The sequence below is a fragment of the Falco naumanni genome, chromosome 2 (assembly GCF_017639655.2).
Source record: "Falco naumanni isolate bFalNau1 chromosome 2, bFalNau1.pat, whole genome shotgun sequence".
Classification (NCBI taxonomy): Eukaryota; Metazoa; Chordata; class Aves; order Falconiformes; family Falconidae; genus Falco; species Falco naumanni.
The window spans coordinates 20,102,120-20,125,034 of record NC_054055.1 but is presented as its reverse complement, the minus strand read 5'-3'; the positions used below and the strand labels follow the sequence as shown (position 1 = coordinate 20,125,034).

General features: G+C 42.5%; 1 protein-coding gene across 2 annotated transcripts in view; it reads right to left on the bottom strand.

Annotated features, from left to right (window-relative positions):
• Positions 1–302: 302 nt before the first annotated feature.
• ARHGAP20 (Rho GTPase activating protein 20) overlaps positions 303–22,915 on the bottom strand; it is a 62,341-nt gene continuing 39,728 nt past the window's right edge. The window contains exons 7-15 of one of the 2 annotated variants that reach the window (XM_040584313.1): positions 21,002–21,079; positions 16,945–17,011; positions 14,836–15,018; positions 10,200–10,378; positions 7,088–7,249; positions 5,593–5,702; positions 4,497–4,686; positions 3,903–4,014; positions 303–1,585 (exon numbers count right to left, since the gene is read on the bottom strand). In XM_040584313.1, coding sequence (XP_040440247.1) covers positions 525–1,585; positions 3,903–4,014; positions 4,497–4,686; positions 5,593–5,702; positions 7,088–7,249; positions 10,200–10,378; positions 14,836–15,018; positions 16,945–17,011; positions 21,002–21,079 — 2,142 coding nt within the window. In that variant the 3' untranslated portion in view covers positions 303–524. The remainder of the gene's footprint in view (positions 1,586–3,902; positions 4,015–4,496; positions 4,687–5,592; positions 5,703–7,087; positions 7,250–10,199; positions 10,379–14,835; positions 15,019–16,944; positions 17,012–21,001; positions 21,080–22,915) is intronic. The other variant, XM_040584314.1, reaches the window with a different exon arrangement.

Here is a 22,915-nt window from a genome sequence, read left to right as displayed (position 1 = left end):
ATACCTTATAAACATACAGAAAACAATACACTTATTCCTTGGAGGACAATGAAGGTAATACCTATCAGTTTCAGAACAGTAGTATAGTACCACAGATCTATGCTGACTTTGCACACTACATCAAAACCACAAAGGACTGGGACTCACATCTGCAAGGCTCAACACACGAGTGGTCAAGGGGAGAGGCCCAGCAGGCACCCTGCTGCCCTGGCAGGCTCAGAGAACAGGGCGCTGCTCTTAATTTCCTTCTGGGACCCATCCAGATTTTGGGGAGATTTCTGTTTGCTTGATTTTTAGCAATTTTTATTATTCTTACAATGTTCTTGCAAAGCTTTATGTGGGAACATTACTCAGACAGTTTTCCTAAAAAAAGAAAAGCTGTGAATCTGGGAACTGCTCAATTACATTTGAACAACCTGGATATTAAACTTAAAATGAACACACATTAAAACCAAAGGCATTTTCTTTATGGTGTTTATTTTAAGCATTAAGATTCCTCCGCAAAAAAGCTTTGGTCAGTCTCTTCAAACTTTGGATTGTTGTAATGCTCTTCTAGACCTCCTCTTTGATCTTGGATCATGAAGTCTGTCTCTTCCTGTGATTTTCAGAGGTAACGGCTGAATGTCAGGCTTAATCAAATAGCCGTCGACTCCATCAGTAGGCTTCAGGGGTGCTGGCCTGCTGTTGAGCTCCATTGAGCCCCTCTCAGCCAAAGCGTCGGTAGGTTGTGGACATGGTGGCACCTTGGTAGGTGTAACCAAATAGTCATCATCTGCTTCAGCGGCAGTGTCTTCATGTTTCTTTAGCGGCTGAAAAGTGCTATCAAAAGGGGAGGAGGTTTCAGTTGGGGTAAACACAGATTGGTCTGAAAACTGAGAGAAAGCACTGTCCAGAGAGCTCATTGATGACACAGATGGAGATGTCCCAGGAGAAGACAGGCTAGAAGAGCTAAATCCTGAGCAAATATTTAATCCCTCTGGCATTGGAGGCAGGAGGCAATGGGACAAGTCTTTCTTTTCAACGTTCTGGTTTGTGTTGTCACTTTTACCAATGTTAATCCCTATAATCAAGCTCTGATTGATAAGCTTTTGCCCTTCCATCTGCAATGACCGAAGCTGACGGAGATAGTCTTCATCCTCATGAAACAGGACAACATCACAGCTGGCTTTGCGTGTTGCCTTCTCATGACCATCACCAATGCGGGCAAAGTTGGAAGCGAGGAGGCCAATTGCAGGCTCTGAGGAGCGCCTGTGCCTCCTCAAGGTTTTGAGAGCATCTGAGGTGGCTGCTGAAGAGCAGCCCAGTGCACTGGAGCAGAGAGACTCATTCTCTGAGTTTTCTTGTGATGAAAACTTACGGTGTACGTCAACAGAAATTGTCAACTGTTTCGATTTGGTTTTACTTTGGATTTCATCTACCTCTGTCTGCTCCGAATCACCATCACTCAGAGTGAAGACAGACTCCCTGCTCCTGTTATCCTGATCTCGGTTCTTAATCCAGTCACTAGAAGAAGAGTCAGCTTCATCATTTGCCTCGTTTTCCAGGCTGTCATACGAAGAGTCATTCAGATGGAGAGAAACAGCATCTGCAAGGACAAATCAAGTGTTAACATATCAGTGACTGAACCACCCTGCTGAGAAGCAGCTGCATTTTTTTTTCAGCAAGGTCCTACTCACAGTTAGAGGCAATCCCAAGCACAAATGCAGGCTGGGCAGAGAATGGATTGAGAGCAGCCCTGAGGAAAAAGACTTGGGGGTGTTGGTGGGTGAGAAGCTCAACATGGCCCAGCAATGTGCACTTGCAGCCCGGAAGCCCAACTGTATCCTGGGCTGCATCAAAAGAAGTGTGACTAGCAGGTCAAGGGAGGTGATTGTCCTCCTCTATTCCACTCTCATGAGACCCATCTGGAGTACTGCATCCAGCTCTGGGGCCCCCAACGCAAGAAGGACATGGACCTGTTGGAGTGAGTCTAGAAGACAGCCACACAGATGATCAGAGGGCTGGAGCACCTCTCCTGTGAGGACAGGCTGAGAGAGTTGGCGTTGTCCAGCCTGGAGAAGAGAAGGCTCTGGGGACACCTCATAGCAGCCTTCCAGCACCTAAAGTAGGCTTACAAGAAAGCTGGAGTGGGACATTTTACAAGGGCATGTAGTGACAGGACAAGCGGGAATGGCTTTAAACTGAAAGCGGGCAGATTTAGATTAGATATTGAGAAGAAATTCTTTACCGTGAGGGCGGTGAGGCCCTGGCACAGGTTGCCCAGAGCAGCTGTGGCTGCCCCATCCCTGGCAGTGCTCAAGGCCAGGCTGGATGGGGCTGTGAGCAGCCTGGTCTGGTGGGAGGTGTCCCTGCCCATGGCAGGCGGGGTGGGACTAGGCGATCTTTAAAGTCCCTTCCAATCCAAACCATTCTATGATTCTAAGTATCCTTTACTCTCAGGAGTATTTGCCCTTTAAAGATTCTTCAGGCAGAAATGCCAATAATTTCAGAAAAAGTTACTGTCCTATTTTGAAGTAGAAAAACCGAAATGAATGCTAAGTTGCAGTTCAGTCAAGAAACGTATGATAATGGCACAAATAAGGGTTAGGTTTTTTTGTAGTTTGTTTGAGGTTTTTTTAAGCGTGGAATGTTTAGTGCTAGGCAATCCAGCTATAAACAATAATTTATATACAGTATATTCAACCAGTAATTTATGTTCTTCTTTTTGCTAATGAATATTGAAAGCAACATTTAACCTTTCTTTCCTTCTTTTAGAGAAATGAAGAAAATAGGGCATACTTTGTACTTTTATGGTCTTCCAGGAATTACAGTATCTTTAAGAGCAACACTATGAAGAAAGTTCTACTCTCAGTTTAAACAGCCACCTCATTTCCACTGAGCAGTGCACACTCGGGCCCTATTCTGTATATGCGATAATTGGAATTACATTAAATCTCTTTTGCTCTGGGCTATGCTAAGCTGACTTATCTCACATTTGCAGCAGAGTTCACGCATGGGCAGTCCCCATGCCTCAGTGCATGCCTGAAAACTTGTTCAGTTGCTGTAAGCTATTGTGGGTCTGAACTCTTGAGTTGTAGCACATCCTAGCACTGCAGATCCCATGTGCTTCCACTCTTGGGGATGAGGCAGGCCAAATTTCACTGGATTTCACCAATTTCACTGGAGGCAGAGCATGAGGAGTTTGGGACAGCCACACTGAGTCAGTCTGGCATGCCAGAGCAAGTGCCATTACCACTTTTAGTATAGATCAGCTGTGCCAAATTTTATTTTACAGAAACTCTGCTTTAGAAATATTTTAAGGAGAGGCCCAAAACTCCTGTAAAAATCAATACTATCACAGAATAGTTGGAGAGAAAAAGAGCATTAATGATATTCTGGAATGTTCTGCCAAGTAGTCTGTCAGACATTTTCAGTCACCAGTTCCATGACTTTTCTGTGCTAGTAGCAAAATCTGGATGTCCCATTGAAACTCTGGAGAGCTCTCTTTTGATGATGAAGAATAGACGCTTTCAACCCTAATATAATGGTGTGACAGCTGGACTGCAACCATTATAACCAATAATTATTATTATATTGTTGATCACTGACTTCCAGTTATTCGGGGAAAACATAGGCTGGGGCAAAAATTCTAGACTTGAGATAAAACCTTCTCCAGATTTTTTTTTTTTTTTCTTTGTTTCCCCTCCACCCTTTTTTAACACAGTGCCTCAGATGACTGGAATAGGAGAAATGGATTCCTTGGAACAGCATTTTGTGATAAGGTCCAGGTCTATGATAAGCTGAATCAGTGAACAGCAGTATCTGGGAACACCACATAAAGAGGGAACAGCATTCTTCCATGGAATATACTGATCTTTTGCCTGGCTGAGTTTAGCTAACAGGATTGAAACATCATCTGTTACCTGAGCTGTTCTCTCTCTTGCACGTCATCAGTATTTCTCCAAAAAGGGAGGTAATTTCCTCTCCAAAAATCCTGCAGCAGTTCTCAGTGAGGAACTGTACCAGACTAGAAATCTGCAACAAAGCAACGGGAGAGAGATGTCTTGTCAGATCTTCCATTATTCCACTCAGGGCAAGCTCACCATACAGATGAGGAACAGGAGCAAACTGCCCATCCATGATCCTTACAGCCAGGAACTCCTCTCCTGATCTCCTGGGCCTGAGAGGAAAACAGATAGGCCCAGGTAAAATGTCCCAGGATGCATCCCTGTATACATCTTTTCCATTTCTACTCTGTCCTGTTCCAGGTTTACCACAACCAGAGATCTTTTTGATGACAGTAGCACTTTGCTAATACACTTGGTATAGCTTTATGATATCACTCCCCTTCTTCCAGGCAGATTATGAATATGGATCAACGAATGTTTCTGGAACCCTGATAAGTGGACAAGTCCTGATGTAAAGAGGTACTGACTGTTTTTGTGTTTATAATCAACAGCCTGGTTGAACAGGATGAAGGTTGGTTTGGGTTTTTACTACACTGCAGTGTCTCTTACCTTTTTTGTAAATTCACTTTCTATATCAGGAGTGGAGGAAACAGGAGGCCAGAGCAAGCTAGGTGCAATGCAGATAGCCAGATTAAATGCATTCATCTGGTTCTCTTCAGATCGCCTTTCTATACCATGCAGTACTCCAAAGATGTAACGTAAGAGAACAACATTAGCTCTGGGGAGCTGCTCTATTAACCTGAAATCATACACAAATTTAATTCTTCAAATTAGTGACTGGACAAAAATAAAACCATTTTCCATAGATACACACAAGTCAAGACAGTGAAAATACAGAAAGAGCGTAACATGGTCCACCAATTAAATTAGGGAGTGTGTCAAAGAGGTGTTCTTGTTCAGCTGCTTTCCCTCTCCTAGCAGTTTTCTGGAAGGACAGAGAACACCCTAACACATAATGAAAAACACACTCTGTCAAACTAATGAACCAAGTACAATGTATGACATGAAACTGTATTTCACCTAAGTTGCCTCATAATTCACTATTCACTTAACCAAACAGTTCGGTTTGCCTTAAGTATATATGTATGTAAGTACACGTGAGGTCACCTAGTGCACCAAGCTCTGTTTCCCATGACATAAGTTTTGCCCACTTTCTGTTTTGTATCACCTGCAAGGGTGCAGGCTTCCCTTGTCGCTATGCTCCTGTATTTCATTCACAATTCCACCTTGGCTTCAAAAAAGTCACTAAAATTTGAAATGAATGAGGGGGAATATATGAGGAATCGATTTCAACTACCATTTCATCTAGGATCTCAAAGTTCCCTGCAGATTATTTTGGATTTGGTATCAGGCAGAAATGCAGGTCTTGGATAGTGTATTTATAAATACTATAAATACCATTTTTTCATGAAAGGATCATTTGTTTACTGATATCCACAAAGGCAGAAAAGCAGGACAAAATAGAGTCAGAAAACTGTCCCATAGAGGCAATCGCTTAAGTATATATTCAATGATCTGTCATACATGAAGATATTGTTAGCATCTATTTAAAGGAAAAAAATAATTGTAGGTTCAAGATTTGGGATTCTGCCTTCTGGAATATAAATTCATAGGAAAAGAATATAGAGAATATAAGTAACTCTACCTTTGGATGCTTTTTATCTTCTCTTCATTATTTCCTTGATCCATCACAGAGACCCACTTATCACAGAGCTGGGATGACAAAATGCTACCTGGGATGCTGCGAAGAAAATCCTTATCAAGAGAAAAGAAGAACAAAACACATGAACAGCTGTTCTGGAGCAAGGGAGGGAGTACAGTTACAAGAGGATGTATCAGCTGGATAACACTGGCTGACAAGCATCTTGTTACACACAGCAACAAAACCAGCAGAAAATCACCTGAGATAAAGAAGTACTTTGGATTATACTTAGAGTGAGTATTTTCCTGCCCTTTCCTCACCCTTTCCTGTCAAAATAGAGGTATTTGGAAACTTCATCTGCTATTGCTGAACTAAAAAATCTGCAGTGGGACCAATAATTTTGATGCTGCATATCTGTCTTATCACTTCACCTCATCTTCAGTCCCTGTTTCTTCTCCTTAGGTGACAAGCTTCAATATCTCCAGACCATAAGCATTCCAAGGCACCCCCACCTTCCTTCCTCTAATCAATCCCTTTCGGTAATGGAGTACTTACACTGGTCATGGGTAGTCTTGCTGCTCCTTTTCTAAATACCTCAACCACTGGCAGGCAAGTTGTTGCAACTTGGGAAGAAGCCCATATCCTAGCTTCCCAAACAAGCTAGGGTAAGGGAAGCTATGATGCCCATGAATAACACATTTGCTCTTATGTGGTAACTCTTCACTGTTATAAACACTAAGCAGTTCCCCCTCAGTGAAACCGTTACCATGGGATGAGTATTGCACCCCAGCAGTTTGCATGGTGCAGCTGTCCTGCCCTAAAGGAATGTTATAAATCCACCAGTAGCAAAGTAATAGTGCTTTCTCACCCAGAGCAAAAGGAATGGCTTTCTCCAATAAAAATATTCCACCAAACCAGTGCTTGCTTGAGAATGGAGATTACTATTTCTTTTAAGCAAAAACTACACACAAACAGATGCACTGCAGTAAAACAAGAAAAAGAAATATGATGATCCTCCTTGTAGCTGAAATTTTAATGAACTCTTGGGGTGCTTTTTGCAGAAGGAACATTGTTTTTAACATACAAGTCTATAAGAAAAGGTAATGCATGGGAAAATTAACCCAAATATTTTGAGCAACACTATACACTCACTAGGATATGTAGTGTAGGGTATTACCAATGAGTAAGGAGACAGGTCTGCAAATCTGCTTTTCTAGTATTTCATTGACTTTAAGCAGAGAGAGAGAGAGTAACAGGACCAGGTTATAGCTGAGACCTCAGGAAAGCTGGCAGCAAAATAAGCTGGCTAGACCTCTCCTCCATCCTAATTCAATGGAAACCCCCTTTGGAGATCCTCACAATGTTACTGTGCCAGTCCATTCTTCTTAATTGAGCCCACCAAGTCTTCTTTGGGCCTGTCCCTGGGAGAAGTCCTACTTGTTTGTGCCTAGGATCTGCACTGCTCTCAAAAAGGGGGAAAGGAATGTTCTTCGCATACCTTAAACAAAGATGCTGTCACAAATATGGATTCACAGGCTAGGTCCACCTCAGCACCTGAATCAAGCTTCTCCTTGAGCTCTTTGCAGGTTTTTGCACTTCCAGAGCGTCTGAAAATACCCTCAGTGGACGGGCCTTCTTGGTAAAGGAGGGAAAGCATGTCCTAAACAACATTAAAAGGCAGAGAGGCTTTCTCAGAAATATCTTTTAATGTCCAGTGCCATTAAAATGTAGTTTTGCCAGTTTTGCTGAAGGTGAAAACCTCTGAGTCCTAAAAAAGCTCACAAAGCAAACGCAAGTCAAAGCTCACCCTCCAAGCCAAACCAAACTGCACAGGAAAGCTGTGGTCTGGGGCACTGATTTTGGAAAACATCCCCTCAGAAATACTGTGCTGCCACTGCTGAGCACTAACCTCCTCCATGATCTTCCAGGATCTATGCAAGTTTTAGCCAAGTCATTTAAATATATAAACATTGTGGTATGGGAAAAGGAGAGTGGTCTACCTAATCCAAAGCTCTGCATCTGACAGCGGCTTCAGCCAGACACCGCTTTGCAGGAAGATATGAGACCCTCACTGCTCATCAGTGTGTTCATTATTATCACCGACCAGAGATGAAGACTTCTGTTCCATGCCTGATGTCTGAAAAAAATGAGATTTTATCTAAGCTGGAAAGTGCTTTGTTAATATCTACCTGCACTTCTACAGCAGATCAGAGTCAGATTTTTACCCCCTTTGCTTCTTGTGAGTGGTATTGTACTCTGCAAACAGCTCAGGGCTGTTAGTGGGACCACCTCCGGGGCAAGGTGCTCCCACCTAGGAGGTCACCCAGAGGGGAATAAAGCTTGGTTCACGGCTCCTCTGAAGCCAATGAAGCTGCAAAGGAATAAACAGGTAGGCAGCTCACTACATTAAATATTTAAAAGGAAAGGGAAAACAAGAAGATTCCTGCTTAGCTTTTAAAATAACAGGAGAGGCTGATTTCTTCTGCTAAATAAGAGAGGAAAAGGAGCAGAAAAGGAAATGCTGAAATCAGAGGCCTCTCCTGAGGTAATATGTACATGATATTTTCCAGCTGCTTAATTCTCTGCTGTCTCCTGTGGGTCACCTCTCAGACATGCTGGTTACCTCTACCCAGGCCTGGTCCAAGTGATGTGAAATTTGTCAAGTTTGTCTCTTCCGAGGGAGAAAAGCATGCAGGCAGTCTCTGGGATTATGTACATGCACGCAGTGGTCTGAGGACCAAGTTACCAAAAGAGACGGCAATAAAGGGTACACTGGGGAAGAGTTTCTTGTCATTAAACCAAGTTACTGTAACAGTGATAGCTAAGCAGTGGCATTTGATGAATTTCCTAGTCAAGGCTGTAAGGTAACTCTTCCTGACACACAGCAGTGCAAACAAGTCTAATGGAAACTATTATTTCTACTTTTCTTTAATGTTTCTTTCTTGCTCTTGCAGAAGTTGAAAGCCAAGCATTCACGTAAGTGCAGACACCTTGGAGGAGCACCTTCACGGCAGCAGGATTTATGCCAGCATTGCCATCTTTTTCCAGGAGTTTAGAGCTCTGCTGTCAAAACAAGCTGAGTTCAACAGCACAGGATCTTAGCATATAAGCAAATGCTTTGAAAATATATTTTACATAAAATACCCACAAGAAAAAACTGGGAAGTCCCTCTTAAAGTAGCAAACCTAGACAAAATTATATGAATTAAGCTAACAGTGTAAGACAATTCAGTGTGGCAATGGCTAAAAGAGAGCCCTTCAGCTGTGAAAGCAAGTTTGAAGCTCTGAAGCAGAGGTATCAAATATGCCTGCAGCATTCACCCCTGATATGTTCCTTCTTTTGCAGGTAAATCCCACACAGTCCCTCAGATGCAGTATTCCATTCTCCAGAGTTGCTGCATGAAATCAAAAGTAAGTTATATTTTGTAGCATAAACAGAGTGTTTGAGATTCAAGGCACAAATTTTACCAAGCTATGATTTTATGCTTAGTAACTTTTAACTTCTCAGATAAAAATTCGTTAATATTTATGTTTTGGAGAAATTTCTGAAATGCAGCATTGGCTCATCTCTCAAATAGAGTGAATAAGGGACCAGGTTCTTCCAGAGTCCATCTCTGGAGGGCTTATTTAAATAACCTAAATGATAAAAATGCACACCTCTCCCTCAAAAGAAAATAACAAACCCACACTATTAAAAGACCTGAAAAGTCCTGGTATGATTCACTACCCAGGCAGTGCTAAAGTAGCACATCAAGCACAAGCTTTGGAGATAAACCATCTCTTCCTGTAAACTGGTGTAAACCCATTGATTTCAGTGAGGTTCTGGCAAGTTGTTCCAGCCAAAAGTTGGGTTGTTAGGATGAGGGGCTCAATCCTGCAGGGCTCACTCCCACTCCGTACATGTTTCAATTGCTGCACTGATAACAGGGCAGCCCTCAGTCCTGACCAAAAATGCCACACATTTGCCTTAATTATGCCTAAGAATGGGCTTTAGGTCAACATTTTTCATGTTCCTGAACTGTTTTTGTGAGCAACCACAGCATTAGTGCTCCCTTGAGACAGGAGCTCTTACAGGCTCCACCTTCCCGCCTATTTTTGCAGTGGTGCTGTCAGATCAAAAATGAGGACCCAGAGTGCTTGCCTGCTGTGGGATGGCTTCAAGAAAGGCTCTGAAACTGTCTGCTTAAGGGCAGGTAGCGTTTGTATGCACATGCAGGCTGTCTGTATGGGACAGTAGATGCCACATTTATGGAGTTGGGGATTTTACAGAGATCTTTGGAGTGGTTTAAAAAGTGTGTGTGAACGTGGCATTTATTTACACTGAGTAAGTGAGGATTAGGGAACCAGCCTTCCAGTGTGGGCTATAAAGAAGAAACAGCTCAGAGCAGCAGACAAATCACATACATTTCTCAAGCTGTTTGTTATTAACCAGGCCTGACCACAGCATATGTTAAAAACCAAAGTTCTTGCTGAGAACCACAAATGAGGTTTCCTTCTGGTTGCTCTGCTTGGGTAATTTCAGTGTCCCGTTTACAAAGTGTCCCCATGTTCTCATTCACTACACAAAGAATTTCCACCACTGTAAGAGCCAGCCCTGAGCCTGGGACTCACCAAGAGGGGTTTGGGCAGGTTGTCATCCTCACAGATGGCTGTTAGCAAGAGGCCGAAGAGCTTCCCAGGAGCAGCAGATGTTGAGGAGAGGGGTGCATTGTCCAAGTGAGTGCCTGGGCCACGCCAAAAAGCCCAATTTATGATAGATCTTTTCCTTTTAAATGACTTTTGGCTTAAGTCTGCGGGAAGAGAAAGGTATTTATTAGAGCAAATGCATTTCAATTCTAATTCCAGTATTTGTTTTGCGGTGGTTACTATGGTTTCAAAGGAAAAAATGTCATGAACTCAACCAACTCCCTGGCATCCAGCTAAGCCTAAACCACCATACACATACCTGTGCATGTGTGTATGGAGAATGTGCTGCCTTACTCATGCTCTTAAAAGGATCACCAGCATCTGCACTGCACTGCTGGACCACAGTGTCAGCACTTAGCACTGAGTGCAGGATGGCAAACCTCAGCCCGCTGACTTTACACCAAGATGGACTGTGCTAAATAACTCATTTCTTACCCACAGGTGCAAAACCACAGACATTTTATTTGGAAAAAAAATAATACATAAACACCACCCCCCTCACCTTGGCTTGCTGTCTGGAAGCATCCTAATTCCCCTGGTAATGCGACAGAGCACCCACTCTCCCCACAAGTAACACTACAGAATCAGCTAATGGGGTGAGACATTTTCAGCCCAGGAAAATTCGCCACCTTTGCTCTCTTCTCCACAAAGCAAGTGTATCATTAGTGTCCTCGCTCTAAGCATTTACTGACCATGGCCCAGGGATGGTGCTTGCCCTTTAATCAATGCCTTCCAGATGGCATTTCAGCATGCTGCCAACACACTGATGGGCTCCTTTTGTCTTCATTGATTTTAACATATTTAATGAGTTATCTAAAGAGCACCACTAATTGAAGCTCTTATTTGCAGTGTATAGAGAAGGAAATAATGGTATTGGGATACAAAAAAGGGGGGTTTGTATGACCTTTCTCAACATCAGCCAATACAAAGTCTTCTTAACAGCACAGGCTAATGCTAAAGGTGGGTTGAGACTGTTTATGTTGAAAGTGCTAACTGGGAAAAACTTACTCTGATATATTTTTCCTTTTCTAGATGTTTTCAAAGAAAGTCAGCTTTGATTTAGTTGTTTGCCTACCCTATGCACCTTTCTGTTAGTGGTTCTTCCCTCAGCCAAACATTTTGCTTTCTGCTGTTTTAGAGGGCAGAGGGTAGAAGAAAGGTTTGCAGAAGTAAGGATTGTGGTATAATACCAGAATTTTTCTCCTGTACTTCACTACACTTGCTTTTTAGCCCAAATAGTGATTTTCATCATATGCCATTCCATTCTAGGAGATCATGCTCCCTTTGGGAATGGGCGGGAGACTTTTCATTAGAGGCTTACAGGATAAAAAGCTACAGTGTAACTCAAAATGTGAACATATGAATGTGAAAGCCTGATGAAAAATTCTTTTTGCAAAAAAAATTAAGGAGGATATAAATTTTAAGGAGTCCAAAGACTCATGAAATACAAGCTTGGCAGTGTCTAAAGCTTTACTTGACACGTCATGTTTTGGGAGAATATAACTAACCTATAACTTTCAAATGTTTGGGGTTTTTTCTTTAAGATGAACTGGATATTAGCACATGAATATGGTTTGCTTCACTTGGAGTTCTACTGACACAATGGCAAATACTGGTGATTTTTTCTGGCAACCCTGTAGATCTCAGTGGAAATAAAAATTAAGAAGAAATGCTATTTTGGAGAACAAGGAATAGCAGAAGTAGAAAAAATAGGGTTTTGAAATTAGGAACTTTTCTTAGTCTCTCACTGTTTGCTCCACTCCTAAAAGCCATGTCTCAAATTGACATTGTGAGCAAGGGGTAACTGTGATTAACTGCAGCTCTCTCCTGGGACAGGAAGGAAATCAGCGTTCTTCAACATAGCAGGGCCGAAACCAACAACTGATGTATGGCAATGAAATGCCATGTCACTTACAAAACTAACATTCATGAAACAACAGGAAAACTCATCCAGAATTTTCATATCCTCTTTTCTAAGGATTTGAGAAGTCTTAAGGTAAAGAGCAGATGAGAAGGGGAGGATGTATACTTTATTTTCTTGAATCTGTGCAAAGGTACACCACTAGGAGAAGCCCGTCCTCCTCTCAGCCAAGACAGATGCCAATTATTGCGCCGCAGAAGTACTTCCATACAAGAGCCTTGCTCTGGCGGATTATTCTAGGCCAGAATCAGAAAAAAAGCAATACTTCCTTGGGTGCAGATCTTGCTCAGAGCTCACAGCAGCCATCTATTCTGCTTATATTTTACATGCAGGGAATTTCTATTCATAGATAGTGTCCCAGGCATGCAAGTGGCATTTCCACTTCTTGCAAACTAAGCAGAAACTTCTAAATAAAGCCTGAGATCTATTTAAAATGTAACATCCTTTCTGATCAACCTCCTAACTGCCAAACAGTTTTCAAAGACCTCCTTTCTATATTGAGACCAACCTGTTGAAAATTTGCTTTCTATTTTAACAGACAATTAAATAATAATTTGGATAACAGGCTAGCCAATGACAGCAGTCGGCTCTTTCAAGTTAAACTTCAAACAAATCAGTATTTACAATACTTTTTAGACATGCTCATAAGCATCACTTAATGGCTGTGTTTAACGGGTAGGCGACCTAGTATTCCTATTACGTTCTGAAAGGCTGCAGGAGAGGCAACAGGAACACTCCAGTTCTTCCACACAGTAAATTCTTCTGTACTTTTTTAAACCATCCTGCCAAGTCAGCTGTTGCAACTACACCGCTACAGTTAGTGTTCACACAGCTGCTTACTTCACATGATGGCCAGTTATCAGTCATTTCTGCCTGTCAACACCTACAATGCTGTCTAACTACGGTGCATGCTGGTACAACTGGGAAGCTACTCCTTGCTGCCTGCAGAAGGGACAGCATGTCCAGCACAGTGGTATCAGTGCAGGGAAGTGATGGGAGGGAGGATAGCACAGCATGTCTGGCAGTGAAATGTGGGGTTACAGACGCTGTTCCCTGTCAGTTTGCCCTGTATGTGGTAGGGCGTCTAGTGGTTACCTAAGAACACAGATTTGGGCTTGCTGATCTGAAGATGAGCCCAAAGCCAGATCATAGCCTTGGCTTGCACACAGGTACCCTTCATCATTTTCTGAAACTAAAATAAGTGAGGAGTTGGGGAGTTGGGAAGAGCACAATGAACAGCGCTGTATGCAAGATACTCTGGTTTGCAAGCCGGCAGACCTGTACATCACTTTAAAAGGTGTTGTCTGGTGGAAGCAGGAAAGGTGAATGGCCTAAAAGGCTCTTTCTCCACTTAGCGCAGTCCCTGTGCATGACATGCAGGCTGCCGCAGGCTTCCGCTGCCCCAGAGCCAGCCTCCCCTCCCCTACTGTGGCTTGCACAGCACCACTGACAACACATCTGCATTAGAACTTTACAGGCCTGATTTGCATTTCTATTTTCTCTTGCCAGTCAACGTCAGCTGCCAACCGGGGCCTGTAAACCTAATTACACCCCTTTGCTAGATTGCCTCATTCTTAAAATATGCCATGAAGTAATATATGATACAAATTACTGGGAAGGGGGGTGATGAAGGCGTGTGGAAAGGAAATTAATTTATATAAAATGCAATCAATTTCCGGAATAATTTGTAACAGACACTGGTATAGCCTCACTATATTTAATTTCTAACATTACAAATGGATTCTATTTGTATATTGTGGGAGATCTTAGCTATTGGAGAGTGCACTGGATAACAGTGTGCATGTTATTTTTGATTATACAGTCATTAATGGTGAAGTAGGGCAAAGTTCCTAACTGAGCTCAGTATGCCAGTGTGTTAAGCACAATAAAAACATACCATGGGATGCATCCTTGCCTACAGAGTTTTTAGTCTAATGCCCAATCCTGTAAATATCTCATTCATTTTACTCATGAACAAAGAACAGTCATTGTGTCATTGACAAGAGAGTGCAAAACAGAGAGCTGGTGCTCCTATTTTTGCAGCACCAAGGCCAAAAGCAGAAGAAAACATTACTGTCTTCATTTACTCAAAAAGAACTGAAATAAAGAAGTTGCATTTGCTCCCCTCATCTAGGTACTCAAGTACATGCCTAGGCTTTGCCGCGTAAGGGTCCCTGTAAGGCAGGTGTGCAGTCCTAAGTACCTTGTTGAGATAAAAGACGCTGCCAAACATTGCATGGGAATTCTGTGCTGAAGTCAAGCCTTGACTTCTGAACCGCAAAACCACTCTGCCTTGCTACAGAGCATAGCAAGGGCTGCAGAGAGAAGCTCAGCTAATAAACTTACAAAAAATTGCAGGGGAGAGATCTTGTCTTTCTTTTGCTGGTTTTAGAACAACCATTTGACAGGCAGCTTGTCAAAATGTAACTTAACAAAGATGACACACATACAACAGCACACTGAAATCAGGGAGAGCTACATTGCAAAATCCCCGGTGCAGCTGGAAGGTACATCTGCATGCTCCTCTTGGCTTTCCACCACGCCCCACGCCCCCACCCCAGCACGTTTGCTTTCTATAGCAGAGCCAGGGAGATAGCCAGGCTGTGGGTGAACGATGCTGGGGTGAGCAGGGCCACATACCATTCAGCTGCTGGCACACAGCCAGGCGGCTTGGCTTCAGCACAAACTGGCACTGCAGCTCCTGGGGCAGCTGCTCTGTCAAGAAGGACCCCTGAAGCTGCCTGGGGCAGGCACAGTGCTTTGATCCATGGGGCATAGCGTCACGAATGTGGCTCATTTTAATTCCAAAGGGATATTCATGTCCTGTTCAAAGAGAAATCATAATAATCTGTGTTGGATTGACTGGAGACTTGCAAAACTCCATCTGCCTTGGAGGAAAAGCAGATTTTGCATGCTGGCCTGAAGCATTTTCTCTCTCAGTAATCTCAGAATTGATGCTTTTCTGCATATTTACATGGGCATAAATCATACACTGGCAGATATAGAGTTATTGTGTTTGGTGTAATTAAACAGATGTAGAAGTAAAATCAGACCTATTATAGCTGTATCACATAAACGCCCACCAGAAAAAATACACATGACTATTTCTGAATTCAGTGTTTATTCTTTCTGCTGCTCTGCTTGTGGCACTGAAAGTTAGGCATTGGTTGCTCATATTATTCTGGTAAGAAATGAGAATTTTGGGAGCAACCATCTATCAAATTTTTGCTGAGCATGCAAAACCAAAAAAATCCAGTGTGAAAGTGATCTTTCCTCCCTCTCTGTGGTAAGTGCAACAGCCATCAACTCAGTCAAACGAGACACAATTATGGTTCCTGTCTGAGCCTGGAACAGGAAGGAAACATTAATCACAGGGCTAATGCAAATGAGCCAGGCTTGGCATTAACCAGCATCTTTGGGGACTACACAGAGGCAATTCATTTCTGGAGAAGCTTTCAAAATGCCACCAGAAAGATATTTTTCGGACTTGTCTGAAGACCTGGCATTGAAATATATTAAATGTGGATGCATTGTTAAGATGTTTTAGTTAACTTGGCACTCAAGACTCTGATAGTGGAAGAGACATTATTTAAGATTATAGGTAGTGTGAAGCAGAAGCATATTCAAACTCTGCTTCTGATGTCTACCTATGATAAAAGCTAGCCTTATCTAATAAACCTTTGCATAAATATCAAGAACAGCATCAATTTTATATCAGACTCTTCCTTCCCAAGGATTGTAACTTGAATTTGCAGTGAGAGAGAGTCAGTCAATTACAAAGGCCTTTCCCATTTCTGAATTCTCTGGTTCTAAGTATAAAACCATGGCTGTGACTTTTTCTGAAGAAGCTACATGCAATAGTCAGAAAGACAAAGTCTGGTATGTTTCAAAGACAAAATAGTTTGGACTGTCTATAAGGCGCACATTTTATAAATACTAATGTTGTCTGACTCCAGCAAAGCATTTGTAGCTAAAGTTGCTTTAAGAAGGAATGCTAAGATTTACTGGGGTTAGATTTGCAGGAGGAAACCAGAAAATCTACAAACTTTTCTTTTCTAATCATCTGTGAACTCATACAGCACAAGTAATGCTGGGCTTCTAAAGCAGAAGGTTCTTAGTAATGGGAAGGGATTTGTTTTCATTGAATCATGGGCCAAAATCAAATCAGTCCATCCAATCACTTCTGAGATTTGGGTTGATTCCCAGGAAGCAAATATTTCAAAAAGCATTTTAGAAAGTGAATAAGCAGTAATTTGCTCCTTATCAGAGGGGAGATGTCAGCCAGTAAGAGAAATACAGGATTAGACAAGGACCTCTTGAATCAGCTGAGTTGTGGAAGAATGGAAGATTTCTCAAAACTCTACTGAGTTTTGCTGAGGAGGGGAGTAAACAATGCTATGGAGGTGTAGGAAGATATATGGTAAAGCTGGACCAGCTCCAGGAAAGGAGGTTAGTGAGTGGAGCGGCTGACTGTAGAAAGACTGAGGCTCATGCAGCAAAATTGGAGCAGAAGTAAATGAACTTTTTCAACTTCTTAGTGACACAAGCAGACAATTGCTCTTCAAAACAAAGGATCAGCATCTGACTAGCTCCCAAATAGGCAAACTTGCGTGACAGGGAAGTAAGAGAAAAAACAGGAAAAACAAAACAGAAGAGGAAATTGCGTTTCAGTCTTCTCTGTATTTCTTGCTTCCTTCAGCACTAAAAACTGAGTGAACGCTGAAAAACAAAACTATGTTAAGAACTTACCAATAAGAGGGTAAGGAGCATCTTCTCTTCCTGAAATCACCCACAGCTTGTAGTCTTTTTCAGAGCCCTTTAAAATCAAAATTAAGAACGTTTGACAGCCATTAACAAGAGGTTCGTGTTAGGTTTCTCACAATAAAGATAATCTGCATGTTGTCAGTGGGATCAAAGGAACCCCCTTACTTTTGCAGTGCCCAAATTTGCCACCAGCAAAGCTTCTGAATTGTGTCTGTCCTGTGCAATGTGGTTTATGTGATCAGGGTCAAGCTCCCAGAAGTGAGAGGGGCTGGAGTCCACCATCTCATTTCTGAAGGGAAAGGGGAAGATTCGCACCAGTTCTTTCACTGTTCCTGGAAGCAGAGGAGGTCACAGCCTGCCAGGACTCAGGACTGCTGTTGAGGCTAGACTAAGATGTTGGCCACACCAGACCCCGCAGTCACGTAGCTGTGTTGGTCCCCAGCTCATGTGTTTTCTCATTCCCAGGAGGCTGGAAATGAGGCAGCCCCCAGCATGATTGGAACCTCTGGCTCCGGGTGCTTCTCCTGGTTCCCAGCACATCTGTGCCCCACTTCTCCCTGCTGGTGCTGAGCAGCACTCATCCCCAAGGAGAGACAAGTCTGATCCGCTGGAGGGATTACAGATAAGCAGCGCAAAGCGGAGGCCTGCTGCAGAGTGTGGGCAGTTCATGTGAGCTAAGGTGACCCTTCAGCTCCGTCCTGACTACCAGGGTAACTGCATCCTCTGGGACATGCTCTGGCACACAGGGATCCCCAGCCTCATACCTGAGACCTCTGCTGCACCGTCTCCCCGGTTCCTCTACAGCCCTTGCCAAGTGGCAGGTGTGGAGGCTTGTCAGCCAACAGCATCCCTTGCCTTGCACTGGAGAGCAGGGCAGGAGCATCATCGCCTGAGACCTGAGCCCATATTGACGATGCTAAGGCGAGGATGATACCCAAGGGGCTCCTGGCACTCAGCACTGCTCCAAAATCTCCTTGTAGGGCTGCCATCAGCCCTTTTGTGCAGCCCTTTTGTGTGGAACAGCTTGGGATTGCTGAATGGTGCTTTAAGATTGCTGAGTCTTCTTTTAAAATTTACAGCAGAGAGGATAAATTTACATCAAAGGAGATAATTTCCAGAGGACTGGAGACTGTGAACATCTTTGGGAAAAGCTGCGTAAAAGCGCTGATTTAAAAGCCAATTCTAAATATTGCCTTTAGCATAAATATACAACCCAATGTTACAGTTTAATTGAAGCAGGAGAATGGTACATTACTGCAGATATGACAGTGAGATAATAGAAATAAAAAGAATGGCATTTAATAGAAACCATTTTTTCAAGACAAAAGGTAATAGCAAGTGGATAAATACACCGTATGAAAAGTGATCTATTATACTTTAAATCCCTTTTCAGTGACACTGCTAAATCAGGATAATTAAAATATAAAAAGTTTTCTGGCTACAAAAGGTGATAAATGCCTCATGATAGTATGTATTTAGCTCTAAAATTAAATCTTACCTCCTTTTAAACAGATTTGCCTACTATACTGCATTGTCTGGACCTTCACCCAGTGCCCCCAGAGCTCTTGGACTTTCTACTCCCTGTACTCACCCAGTGTAATGCTAATAGACCCAATAAAGCCTTCGCAGTTTGCTCTCTGACTGACAGAGCTTTCTGGCCCATATTAGCACTGCTGTTAAGTTAGCTAGCAGGGGGCAGAAGGAAAATAAATAGGCTTTGGAGACATCTCTGATGCCTCAGGGCAAGCAGCCAGGAGCAAATAAATACAGCTGAGGAGCACAAGAAAGGGTATTTACTTTTCCTTTTAAATATATATATGAAAGGGTTTGTCGCAGTGAAGAGGAAGCTAGGGAAGGGGAAGAGCTAGTAAGCGCAGTTTCAGGAGACAGACTGCTCATCTCTCAATTGCAAATGTCCTTTATGGGCTTTATGAGGCCATTTGTCAGTATAAACGTGACTGTCGCAGAAAAGTCAGCAAGTGTACTTATGGAGCTGGAAACCCAAGGCCCTTCTTTCTGCCCCACTTGATAATTTGGAACAGATGATCAATGCCATTCTGCACAAACTAGTTGTCATTTTACCAGAGCAACCACAGAGGGAAAAACCCTGATGTGTTAAACCAGAGTGAACTCAGCCAACGTAATAGCCCATTAATCACACAACATGTGAAATGTAGTTTTTATAATTGCCATTGAAAAGTCATAGAGCTCCTTTCAAGTGGTTCTCTCTGGACATAAATAAAAAACTTGCAGCGGCACATAAGGAAAAGCTTCCTTGCAGTCAGAACAACCCTGAGAGGGGGTTGGGTGTTTGCGTGATACACAGACTACAGCTTAATTTATTTAGCTTGTTTGATTTTATTACTAATCTTGTGATATGCCTCTAATGAAAGAGGCTTTATGCCATGAAGATGCAGTGAAAAAAAGTTGTATATTACTTGGGCAGATAATTCTGCAGGCAAGATTTTACATTTTTTGGATGGCTTTCATTCTTTTTCCACTTGAAATAAAAACATAACAAGGAGGAAAGGATTGGTTGTGATACATACAAAAGAACACAAAGCTGGGTTTGTGTTCTGAGCCTCCTCCTGCTCATCTCAAACAAAATATTCTCTCTTAATACTACCATTTCCCTGGGTTTTCTGCACACAAAATGAGGAAGTGCAAATGACAACCATAAAACGGGTAAAACTGAAGCACATCATAATAAAGACTTGCAGCTGTAATACAGCATAGTCTCTTGATTTTTGGTGCAGACTGTGGGAGACAATCTGCAATTAAAATCCTAGTTTTAACCCATCTCTTATCCTTTTCACCTTGGTACCCCTCCATCAACTCCAGAGCTACCTTAATGGGACAGACTGCTGGATCCTGAGCTCAGGCCAGAGCCTCAGCCCTGGTGTAAATGGGATGTCTGAGCCATAACAAGATGGCTAGGCAGAAACTGCTCTGCCTGGGAAACACCAAGCTAGCAGAATAGGTACCTGGATGCATTAAAAGCCGTTAAGTAAGGGATAATGAATGTTAGGGAAGGCAAATTCTGAAGTTACTCCAACTTTTGCTGTGGGTCTCCAGAAGCCCCAGAGAAGCACAAGAGTGGCATTTTGGTCATATTTAACTCTTCACACTCAGGGTTGTGGTAAGGAAAGACTTGTCAGATGCCACACAATGAGATCAACACATGCATCAGGAGTAAGACGTTAAAAAAAATCTTGTCAATCAAATAGCAGACTGACAGGCAAGTTAAGAAGCTATTATCCAGGAGCTTCTATGACCATCGATGTTGGTTGGAGCCACACTGTGAAACAATGAAGGAAACAGAATAAGGGAACCAGAATTTTTGTCCCTTGCACTGATTCACTACTATACCTGAAGCACTACCTTGTCTGTTTTAAGGCAAAGCAAGCCACCTGAGGCAGTACTTGATCTACTAGGGATCACTGCAGCTACTTGGTGCACTACCCTGCATTATTGTAAGTCCTGTAAGAGGCTTTTCCAAACCGTTTCAGGACATTGCTTAAATTGGGTGCATTCAGATTCTGTGCAATCGTTCAGTTACATTCATATCTCACTTAGCAATAAAGGTCCATGGATATTTAGAGTGTGGACACTTGAGAGCAGTGCTTGTAGTTGTAATCTGAGGACATGTCTGATTATGAATGTTTGCACATTTTGAAATGAACTAACAATCAGGTCAGTAGGTTTCATGTTCACACTGAAGTATGCAAAAGGAGCTGTATCAAACTCTCACCTCTTGTGTCAAGATATCTCCTCCTAGGCAACAGCAAAATAGATTTAAAAGCCACTTCAAACATGATGGATCCCTTACAGGGATGAGAGACTTACTCAAAACTTTTAAGGCACTTGATGACCTCTGGAAATCTACACAGCAATGGACTTTTACTTACCTTCAACAACACCGAATTGCTATGATAAAGGATTTCATTAATATTCATATCCTAAAACTTGGAAAAAGTGCAAGAAAAGATTTGGTTATTAAAAGTGACTACAAAAACTCATTAAAACTGGTGCAAGGACTTACGTTAATTCCCAGCTGCTGCAGAGCCATCAGAATTACATCATTTGCTGTATCAACATTAGTTACACTTAGAGTTTTTGACTGTGAACAGAAAAAAGGAGAAGAGGAAAAGGGCATTAAGAATTTGCATTTGTGAGCAGTATCTGAAGTGCAATAGCTTTGTGTAATTAATTGTTGGAAAAATTGAGAGTATTCTGTTAAAATTTCACTTGATAAATAAGTTATACTACATAGGTAAAGATCCAGCTGTCTGAGGCCAACGTTTGACTCCTCTGCTTTGTTACATACTCTCTGTATATGTTCCCCAACTTCCCAACAGCTCCATCAGAAGGCAGAGTGCCATGATTACTGGGGGACAAGACTTCCACATTAAAATATGCAAAAAGACACTGCCACTAACTGCACTTTAGACACTGCATAAGAGAACTGTAATGGTTTAATCTAAAAGCATGCAAGTTCCCTTTGAAAAAATGAAGTATTTCAGTGGGTGTTTTCAGTGAAGTAAGAGGTTCTCATATCAATTATTAATCATTTCTGTTCTTTTCTACTGAAGAACTCCCTGGCAAGAAAATACTGTACACAGACTGTTCACCTCTATATCCTTTGCCACATTGTATATAGGTTTCTCAAAGCTTGATTTGGCTTAGTCCCGGAAGCACCTCCTCCTGGTAATTTTTCATCCAGTTAAAATGCTACCTCTCCAGCATCCTCCAAAATCTGCTGATCGGCAGTATGGAAAAGCATGGATCAGCAGAAATGCCACTTTCTAAATAGTTACAGCGACCAGCACAAAGTGCCAAGCTTTGTGTCAGAGGAAGTGTTGCTTTCCACAAGGCAGTCTTTCCAGAGTGAGATTTCAGCACCTGCTGCCTGGCACCAGTAGGATTCCCATACAACTGGGCAATGCTCGGTACCTCAGCATCATGGGCTGCTCTTATGCAGGGCAGCGCATTTCAAACACCCCAGGTTTAATGCCTCCATCTTCAGCCTTGGCAGGATGTGGCAGCACTGATGCCATCGCCTTGCAAAGGCGAGAACAAGCAGGGAGAGCGTGTCCAGAGTGTTTTTTGCTTGCACTGTAACATCCACACTGGCCTCACTTCCAAACTGACAGGCAGCTCCCACACATCAAGCCCAAGTTACTAAGCCCTCTTTAGAGGCATGCTGGTTTGGCTCCGCTAACAAGATGACACAGAGTTTGGACTGCAGCTGGTTCATGGCCAGCCTAAAGCCCTGGCAGGACAAACACATGCCCACTGCGACAAACTGTCCAAGTGTATCCAATGGCCCAAAGAAGGGAAGGTAGGGAAGGTGGTAGAGGCAGGATGCAAACGTTCACTGCCAGTCCCAAGACAGTTTGCTATACCCTGCTACCCTGTGTAGCATATCAATTTTATACTGGCCATAGATGTTCAGGTGAAACAAGCCTCTGACATTTTGCATTTAGAAAAGATCTGAGTTGTACAGTCCCTGACTGTAACAAGATGCCATGGCAATAAAAGGAAAGTAGTGAGAATTCAGTATATCTTGCTTCAGGACATATCTGAACGCTCATACCATAAAAAATTTAACATTTGCCTGAAGCAATGACATCTGGCTCTCAGGAGTAGGTCAGCGCATTTGCATAAGTTTTGCTCTTGGCTAGAATATAGTAAAATGGTTTGTGCTTTGTGTTCAGCCTTCCTTACCCTCCAAAAATGAAATAGTTCTTGGGCTTCTCCAGCTGCTGCAGCACAGGGACCACAGTGCCATAAGAACTATTTGCATCACAAAGTTTCCATCTGTTCCTCCTCTGTTTTATTACTGATAATAGCTAGACTACAGTGTGTCGTTTCTAGGACTGTTAGGATCAGGAAACAGTATTTGGTACATGAGCTAATTATAGCTAAGGACAAAAGACATTTTATAAAAAACCCA